The following is an 8,777-nucleotide window of genomic DNA, read 5'->3' as shown; positions in this document are numbered from 1 at the left end:
TCCAAGGGCTCACTCGCAGGCGTCTCGTGCGCAGCCTGGCACAGGGAAGGGAGCGTGCGTGTTGCATTTACAAACAGGCCCTGCGGGGGCCCAGTGGTCCTGTGCACTGCCAGTGTGGCCGCACCGGCGGGCACGACCCGTGAGCGACAAGGCGTGAGATGCACAGTGAAATTGCACGCAGCAGAGGCCTTGCGGCAGTGTGAGAAATGTGTGTGTGTGTTGGGGGAGGGGAAGGGAAACAGCTCACTCACGCGGAGTCGACTCTGTGCCCCGCTGCTGGTTCTTCGGTCGGGGTGGACACTGGTATGCCCACCTGCGAACCTTGCTGCCCTTTGTACCCCAGCCAGTCTGCCCTCTGACCCAGGAACCGAGCCAACCAGAAGGGTGGGGATGGAGGACTTCAACCTTGGGCGGGGGAGGATGGACAAGCAGACTGGCTGGTTCATTGACAGGGCCGTTAATTCTTAAGCCATACCCTCCCTCCCCGTTACATACCTGGCTCACTTCAGCGAAGCTCCAGTCACCACTCCCTGTGGTCAGGCAGAGCCAACAACTGCCACCCCAATCCCCAGCCCTGATGGCCCCGGCTCCCTTTACCCAGTCTCACCCAAACATAGCCACGCTCAGAGCTAGCTGTTGGGGAGCAGGACCGGATTCTCTACTACCGTCAACAATCAGGTCTCGGAAACCCACAGGGGCCCTGTGAGTCGGCACTGACTCGTTTGTCGTGGTTTGGCTGAGCTAGGCGTGCACGGCCATGCCCATTGCACAGACGAGGAGACCGTGGCATGGCGGGGGAGGACACACTGAGAGGGGCGGTGACCTTCGTCTCCAAGAGCGCCCTTTCCAGCCCTCCTAGCACACCCCCCGAGAGGCATGCCAGGAAAGGGAGCCACTACTCCCCAAGCAAGACAAATGAGTGTTTTATCATCCCGGTGGGAGGAGAGGAGACATCCCGGCAGGGCCTGGCACTCTGGGCTCTGCCCAAAATCCAGTGGAACCAGTCCAGATCCTGGGAGCCCAGGCCCTGCCAGGGTCCTGGTGGTGGTGGGTTCACAGCAGGTGTTCCAGGAAGGCCAAGAGGGCGAGGTGGAAGTCCCGTGGCTTGTGGAGGTAGCAGGCGTGGCCCGCATCACGCAGCTTCACCACAGAATGATGGGGCAGGTGGCGGAGCTGCAGCAGGGACTCCTGGGCCAGGATATGATCCAGCTCCCCATACAGGATTAGGGTTGGGGTCTGCGGGAAGAGACAAGGGGCTCAAAGAGGACCTGACTCCCAGGCCATCTCCTTGGGACCCTCCCCCCCCACTTTCTCCAAATGCCTGCCACTCTCATCCAAGATCAGCCAGGAAGCCGTGTCTCCTCCAAATAAGACATGAGTCATGCCTGCCTCCTCCCACTCCTTCCCCTTCTCCCACTGCTGGGGCCCACCAGATACAGAGACCCAGGGCCTTTGGGGACCTCCCTCCTATACCTTGATTGCCCGGAACTGCTCCTGGGTGTAGTTCTGGGTGGAGGTGGGTGCAATGGGCACAAATCCACGCAGCTGATGGTGGTCTCGCATCAGGAAGGGCAGAGCGTAGTGGCCACTCAGCGAGGGGCTCACCAGCACGGCATCGTGCACCCGCAGGTCCCGCAGCACCCGGCGGAGCAGCTCTGTCCGCCCTGCCTCGGTGCGGGCCTCCTTCGAAGGTGCCGAGTTCCCGAAACCTAGGAATGGCAGCAGGCACCCGCTGAGGGAGGCTGGGGACAGGGTGTGGGCAGTGGCACATGGCAGGCCTGCTCTGGGCTTTCCAGAGGCTCGTTTCTGACACGGGACAGACCTGCCAGACAACTGTTACCTGTCATTCACTAACAAGACGGAATGCCCAGTGCCGGGGATGTTGCGGATGGGCGATGTCTTTCACAGGGTCAGGGGTCGCTTGTCAGCATTTGAGAATGAGTATGCTGCAACCGTGACAGGCAGGATGCAGAGAGCAGCAAGTGGGTTAGTGGTTCTGAGGGGCCCGGGGGGAAGAGAGAGAGAGATCGAGAGAGATCCTTGCTCAATGAGTTTCTGGGTGGGTGAAAACAATTTGGAACTAAGTAGAGAGGGTCTTCAAAAAGCTCACGGGACAATGGAATTAAAAGAGTTTTCCATAAACTTTTCCTTTGGAAGCCCTTTGGTAGGGGTGCTGACTGCACAGCTCTAGGAATATAATTATGTCACTGATTTAGACACTGCAAAACGGTCAAGGTGGCCACTTTCACGGTCTATTTCACCACAGTCTTTTTCTTAATGACAAAAAGCCGGTGTCCTTTGGACCATCAACGACACGTTGTAGCTATACTAGAGAAAGCCCCCTGTTGTTTTCCTCTTCCCTGGTCTTGTCACGTTTCTCTATTGGTAACAGTGAGCCTTTGAGTCGCAGTTGTCCATCCGCCCCCAAGGTAATTCATTAAAGGACACACCGTGCTCACGGTGCGCATTCTTTACTAGTTAAGTGCAAGGCTTCGGAGGGGGTTGGTGTTTAGGGTTTCAGGTTTAATAATCATCTCATGTTGGGAACTTCTTGCCCACACACTCCAAGGCCAAGATGCCCGTCCAAAGGTGCTTCTTGTTTGCCACCTGGCCATTTCGATTAACCCTGTATGTCCCACCTACACACACAGACAGCCCGGCCTCCCTCCTCGTGCGCACGGGGCAGAGTCCGTGAAGGAGAGGGAGGTGTGGAGGCCGGACATGATCACCAGACAACGCGTAGAGGAAGAAATCCAAGCATCAGGCGGATCTGCTTAGTAGGTCACCCACCACACTTACAACTCCCTGTGGTGTTGTGCCTACATCCTGTCTGTATCGTGGTGCATAGAACTGTCTGTCTCCCAAACTGCAGAGGGAGGCGAGACAGAGCAATGTGGTGTGGGGCTCTGTGGGCTGTGAAGCGGTTGGATTCTTAAGTGGCATAATGTTTCTCAAAGATAAGGGTGCTAGCATGTATCTCAAGTCCACACGGAAGAAGCCCACGAGCCTGTGATTCAAGGACTATCAACAATAATGCCAGGGACCAGAGTAGGGAACGGGGTCCAAGCTTAACTTCTGAGCACCCAGTGTGCAGGAGGCTACGGATGACAGGGAGAGCCCTCTCCCCAAATCCGTGTTCAGAGTCCCCACGTGGAGGAAGTCGCGGGTGAATCCCCTCTCACCTTTGCCAAGGGCGGCGGACAGCCTTGCTATCAGAGAGGGAAGAAGGCAGGTGAGGTCAGGTTAAAATTTAACCCCTTGTTCTGGTTTCTATTACTTTCTGTTGTCTTTTTGACCGAGGCGTTGTTTGGCTTTGCCTCTTGTTTGCGGGTGTTTTTCTGCCTGTGAAATCCGGGGAGATAAATCTAGGGAGGCAGTAGCTGGATCAGTGGTTTCTTGGGGGTACGGCAGGGGAGCTAACAGTGATGAGAGCAAGGAAGAAGCCCTAGCCCTGATGGTGAGAGGAGTGGCCAACGCGTCCAATAGGTTTAAATGATTGACCTGTGTGATGTGTGAACTACGTCCTGCAATGGCTAGCAGTTTCACGATGAGAACGTTAGTCAGCCCGAGGCTCGTCAGCACCCGGGCCATCGAGGGGTGCCTGTGCCGTCTCTGGGGAGGACACCGGGCCTCTCTCTGCTCCGTGAGAGGGAAGCATCCACAGTGCTGCCTTCCAGGCAGGAGATAAAAACACCGACTGCTTCATGGCAACAAACACGCACAAGCAGCAAAAGACAAGACAAACGGGTGCTCAGACACGTTAAAACACTCTCGTTCCATCATTGTGAATCAGGGGAGCGCGTGATGGGGACCCAATGCCCATCTGTGGACAACTGGACATCCCTTGCAGAGGGATAGTGGGGAGGAGATGAGTCACTCAGGGTTCAGTGTAGCAACAATGAAACTCACAACCTTCCTCTTGTTCTGAAACACGTCCTCCCCCCAACTATCATGATCCCAATTCTACCTTGCAAACCTGGTGAGACCAGAGGATGCGCAGCGGTACAGATGGGAACTGGAAACACAGGGAATCCAGGACAGATGAACCCCTCAGGACCAGCGGTGAGAATGGTGATACCAGGAGGGTGGAGGGAGGGTGGGGTGGGGAGGGGGAACCGATTACAAGGATCTACATATAACCTCCTCCCTGGGGGATGGGCAACAGGAAAGTGGGTGAAGGGAAACACCGGGCAGTGTAAGATAAGATAAAATAATAATTTATAAATTATTAAGCGTTCATGAGGGAGGGGGGAGCTGGGAGGGGAAAAAGGAAAATGAGCTGATTCCAGGAACCCAAGCAGAAAGTAAATTTTGAGAATGATGAGGGCAACGAATATATAAGTGTGCTTTACATAATTGATGTATGTATGGATTGTGATAAGCATTGTATGAGCCCCAATAAAATGATTTAAAAAAACCACCACTTTCGTTCCTCAAAGGACTTTGTTAATGAAATGAAAAGACAACCTGCAGGTTGGGAGAAGACTTGGGGGAGCTGGCTATCGGGTACAGGCCTAAGAATGAATACATGGTTTCAGAAATCCGTAACTTCACACTTGATCCTAGCCAGAAGGCCGAGAAGCAATTAAATCTGCAACTTTAACAAGGAAACCACTAGATAAAAAAAACGGGCTGATGAAATAAGATGGGCAAAAAAAGAAATAAGATGGCAACTAGTTGATTGTTGTTAAACTGGATGATAATTATATGAGAGTGAAATATTTTATCTACTTTGTATGTGTTTACGACAAAAATAAAGTACCCTCTGTGAAAAAAAAAAAAACGGGCCAAGGGCCCAAACATTGTTACCAAAGAGGATATTTAAATGACCACACACGAGAAGATGTCCAACATCATTAGCCATCGTGACAGGTGGGTTCATTGTGCCAAGCTGGCCAATAAACACGTGGGATTAATAAGGTTGCAGTTTAATTGAAGGGCAAAGAGATAAATGGCTCATCGAGCCTTACCTTTCTGATAATGGGACCAGTGTGTGGCTGCCTTAGCTTGTTCTCTGCCTCAACTTGCGAACTACACTACCTGTGGGACACCCAACACGTGGACTGTGTCGCTGGTAGTTTGAGGTTCCTTCACCGCACTGCTGGTGTAGACATCACTTGAGCTGGGGACTGTCGGACCCTGTCATCTGGCTGACTGTTGGTGACCTGCCCTGCTGTTTGCTGCCTGTGGCCGGACTGCCTGCATTGCTCTGTGGAAGACTCAGCTGTCTGCTTCTTTGACTTGCACCCAGCAGCCCTCGTGAGTTGAAGGACCGCCAGTGTATCAACTGTCTCACGGAAGTGAGTTGAACTGAGCCCTCTGTACGGCTCTGGGGACTAATTAGGTGTTTATTTCTTTGTGTTCTATTTATCTAAAATCATAAGTGTCCTGGTTTTGTTTCTCTACAGAAACCTAACACAGCCATTAAACTCAAAACCAAATCCGCTGTCAAGGAGTCCAACCCATGAGGAGCCTACAGGATAGAGGAGCATGGCCCCTGTGGGTCTCCAAAGCCTCACCGTTCTCCCTGTGGAGTGGCAGGTGTGTTTGAACTGCCAACCACACAGTCAGCAGCCTTATGCCTAACTCTCTTCACTGCTGTGTCCAGGCTCCATGTCTTTAGCCATTAAGGAAGGGCCAACCACTATGATAGTTGGCCTAGACCCCATTAAAACGGGTGCTGGGGAAGTGGTGGGGACACTGCAAAGCCTCGCCCAATGCCAGCGGGGATGTCAAAAGGTACAGCCGCAGTGGGAAAAGGCTGGGTGGCTCCCCCCAAATTGAACACAGAATGCCCATGCGCCCCGCAGTCCCCACCTAGGCGTACAGGGAGAAGCAGAGAGGCAGAGAACCCTGTCCACCCGCATTCACAGACGCACTTTCCACCATCACCAAAAGGTGCACACAACTCGTGTGGACCCACAGAGGGTGGACGCACACTCAGCCTGGAGGGGACAGACAGCCCAACACACCCACGACAAGCACCCCGGAAGCAAGCGGAGCGAGTGAGCTTCACCGGAATGAAGTAAGCGGTCCTCTAGAGAAAGCAGAGCTTTCTCTGTGCGTGGCTTCCATGGATTCCATGCGTGGCTGAGCAGGAGTTCCTGTCAATGGTTGGGGAGTTTACATTCACGGCAGTGGGGCGATTTGGAACACGGGGTGGAGAATGGTCGCCTACCTCAAAGGCGGAAATCGGTGCCTCTGAATTATTTGGGTTGCTATTTGAGTCCAGTGATAGTTTGTTGTGTATATCTTTTACAATTAGAAAAAGAAAAAAAAAATCTTCCAACACAGACCTTTTGTAGTGTCATCTTGGGCAATGACCAGCCACTGCTGCTGACTGAGACACTGGGATCCCAGTACGTGGCACCCCCCACCCCCCCATTCCTTAGAGCTTTCTTGCTCCTCCAGTTCCCCCATCTAGGAAGCTGTCCTCTAGGTCCTGCTGCACCCGGCCTCCCTGGCCCCAAGGGCAGTGGGGGGCTCTCACCTGGGAGATCCAGGGCCACGGCCCGATAGCCGTGCTGAGACAGCAGCTGCAGTGTGCCCAGCTGCACCCACGTGTGGGAGCTAAAGGCCTTTCCGTGGAGCAGCACCACCTCCACCCTGTGGGCAGACGGGCGACAGGTGTCCTCAGGTTGACCGCCCTTCCCTCTCCAGGGCCGTCTCCCCCTCCCCTTCCCAGCCCTGACTGCCCCACAAGCACCAGCCCCTCTCCACCACACCCTGGGGTCAGCACCCACCTGCGTGCCTGGTGGAGTGGGAGCACCTCGCGGTAAAAGATCGGGGAGTTGCCAGGGGTGAGACCAGCCAGGATGGTGACATTGGGGTCCCCCCAGGGCCAGGCAGTCTGCTCAGGGGGACCCGGCAGCCCCACGTAGAGCAGCAGCATGAACAACAGGCCCAGGCCCAGCAGGGCCACCTGGGAGCGGCTCATAGAGGCCCGTACCACAGTCTGGAGGAAGAGACGAGGGGAGAAGAGGCTGGGGCTGAGCCTGTGAGAGGCCCCTGGATCTCACCCCAAAGCCCCATCTCAGAGCACCCAGCAGAGGCAGGGCTGCAGGATGCAGAGCTGCAGGCTTGGGCCCTTCCTCCTCTCTGGGCCTGTGTCTAGATGGCCATACTCTACATGCCCGGGAAGGGCTCGGCGGCCCCGCAGTGAGAAGGGAGGTGCTTCCCCGGTCTAGTGTGCGTGCAGGCTGCCATCCTCACTGTGGTAGCTAAAACCACTCCCTCTCATCCCGTGCCTCCGACGGCCAGGCCCTCGGCATGGCCCTTCACAGACGGGGCTCACGACTGCTCACAACAGGAGAGGAGCGTGGGAAGCAGCAGGTACATTCATGCGCAGGCTCGCAGACCAGGAGATGCAGCCACAAAGAGGCAAACTCTCTTGCCCTCATCGAGGGCTCTGCTGGCCAAGGAGGGCATCAGGAGCTGGGCGTGCTGGGCAAACGGGCGCCCTGCTGGAGGGCAGAGCAGTGAGCACTTTCAAAGCAGAGATCACGTACAAAGGGATGTCCCCCTGCGGGCTGGTCTGGAGCGGTTTCCTTTTTATTACCATGTGGCTCAAATCAGTGTTTCGTCATGGATGGAAACTTGTAATGCTTTCCCCTAGATATTCAGCGGAGGGGAAGAATGCGGGCTGGGGGAATTCACTGCCCCGTGAGGGGGTGTGGAAGCAGGAAGAGCCCCGGTACAAAGAGGGATGGAAGCAGCGGCAGCACAGTGGAGCCGTGGGACCCTAATGGCCTGGCCCGGCTTCACAGAGCCCTCCGGTCCTGGGTCCTTTGCCAGGCTAGGGGGACAGACCTCAGGACCCAGCCACTGCAGGAAGCCCAGGTTCTGCCGCCCGTCACCATGTGTCCTCGTTTTGTGGGTACCATGGGGCGGAGGTAACCCCACAGCTGCTCGCTCAGCCTTGTGCGGGGTCTCAGTAAGGCAGTGAACTTGACCTCGGAGCCGTCCCAGGCATCAGTCCTCGGTGTAGGAGGATTGCTCCTGCCTTGGTCCTGGAATCCAGTAAGGCCATCTTGATGGAAGAGCCACTGGGGACCAGTCCCTGCGAACTGCAGCTGTGGACTGGGGCATCACCATCTCAGGCCCCACCCACCTCTCAGGAGCTCGAGGGAATGTTTTCCTGTCCCCATCCTCAGGCTCCTGGGTGGGTCACTGTGTGGGCAGTAGTAGCCTCTTCTGAGGCTGATGGCGATCCAAGAGCTCCCAGAAGGAAGAGAGCACTCCAGTCCTGGCATACCTTGGGCGAATACTTACAATGGCACCAACCCAAGTGTCCACCGGGCTGAGCTTGCCTTCCGTACACTCCCAGTGTGGGCCATGCCACAGTTAGCCCCAGGAGTTGGGCGTTACCTTTGCAACACATTACACAATAGCGTCCTCCCCTCCCCTAACCTCTTCCCACGCAGCTGGCAGAGCTGGTCTGCACTAGAGTGGTGCCCAGGCTGGGTCCCGGATCCCAGGCACACAGGCAATCACACACATGCGCACACAGACGTGGCATCTGCACCCCACGCCTTTCTTTTGCGCTTACTATTCCCTACACGTACTTACAGACTCCATGCACAAACCCGTGTGCAATGGGTCCCTTGTCCCGCCTCAAAATCACACACACACACACACACACACACACACACACACACACACACCGTGTCAGACATCCTGAGGGCGGGCAGAAATCGGTTCAGTCTCTAAAATCATGCGCAGAACCTTAGAAATACTCAGACACCGACGTACACACCACCTTTCGATCTTGCACGCAG

The 8,777-nt window shown here is 55.4% G+C and overlaps 2 protein-coding genes across 8 annotated transcripts in view; both read right to left on the bottom strand.

The window, feature by feature from the left end:
- ACY1 (aminoacylase 1) overlaps positions 1 to 492 on the bottom strand; it is a 5,943-nt gene extending 5,451 nt beyond the window's left edge. The window contains exon 1 of one of the 2 annotated variants that reach the window (XM_045297386.1): positions 252 to 492. The gene's annotated coding sequence lies outside the window, so the exon portion shown is untranslated. The remainder of the gene's footprint in view (positions 1 to 251) is intronic. The other variant, XM_004715258.2, reaches the window with a different exon arrangement.
- Positions 493 to 906: 414 nt separating this feature from the next.
- ABHD14A (abhydrolase domain containing 14A) lies at positions 907 to 8,777 on the bottom strand. Of its 6 annotated transcripts, XM_045297389.1 has the most exons (6): positions 8,111 to 8,777; positions 7,881 to 8,009; positions 6,744 to 6,955; positions 6,491 to 6,606; positions 1,474 to 1,709; positions 907 to 1,236 (listed from the first exon to the last, which is right to left on the bottom strand). In XM_045297389.1, the coding sequence occupies exons 2-6, from the start codon at positions 7,881 to 7,883 to the stop codon at positions 1,054 to 1,056; spliced, it is 750 nt and encodes a 249-aa protein (XP_045153324.1). In that variant the 5' UTR covers positions 7,884 to 8,009; positions 8,111 to 8,777; the 3' UTR covers positions 907 to 1,053. The 6 variants fall into 6 exon arrangements, with proteins under 6 accessions (XP_045153324.1, XP_045153323.1, XP_045153325.1 ...); XM_045297388.1 differs by having other exon boundaries at positions 7,881 to 8,777; XM_045297390.1 differs by lacking the exon at positions 7,881 to 8,009 and having other exon boundaries at positions 8,759 to 8,776.

Source organism: Echinops telfairi, unplaced genomic scaffold (genome assembly GCF_000313985.2).
Source record: "Echinops telfairi isolate 266 unplaced genomic scaffold, ASM31398v2 ScPeMD7_7420;HRSCAF=8458, whole genome shotgun sequence".
Taxonomy (NCBI): Eukaryota; Metazoa; Chordata; class Mammalia; order Afrosoricida; family Tenrecidae; genus Echinops; species Echinops telfairi.
This window is presented reverse-complemented; position numbering and strand designations above follow the sequence as displayed.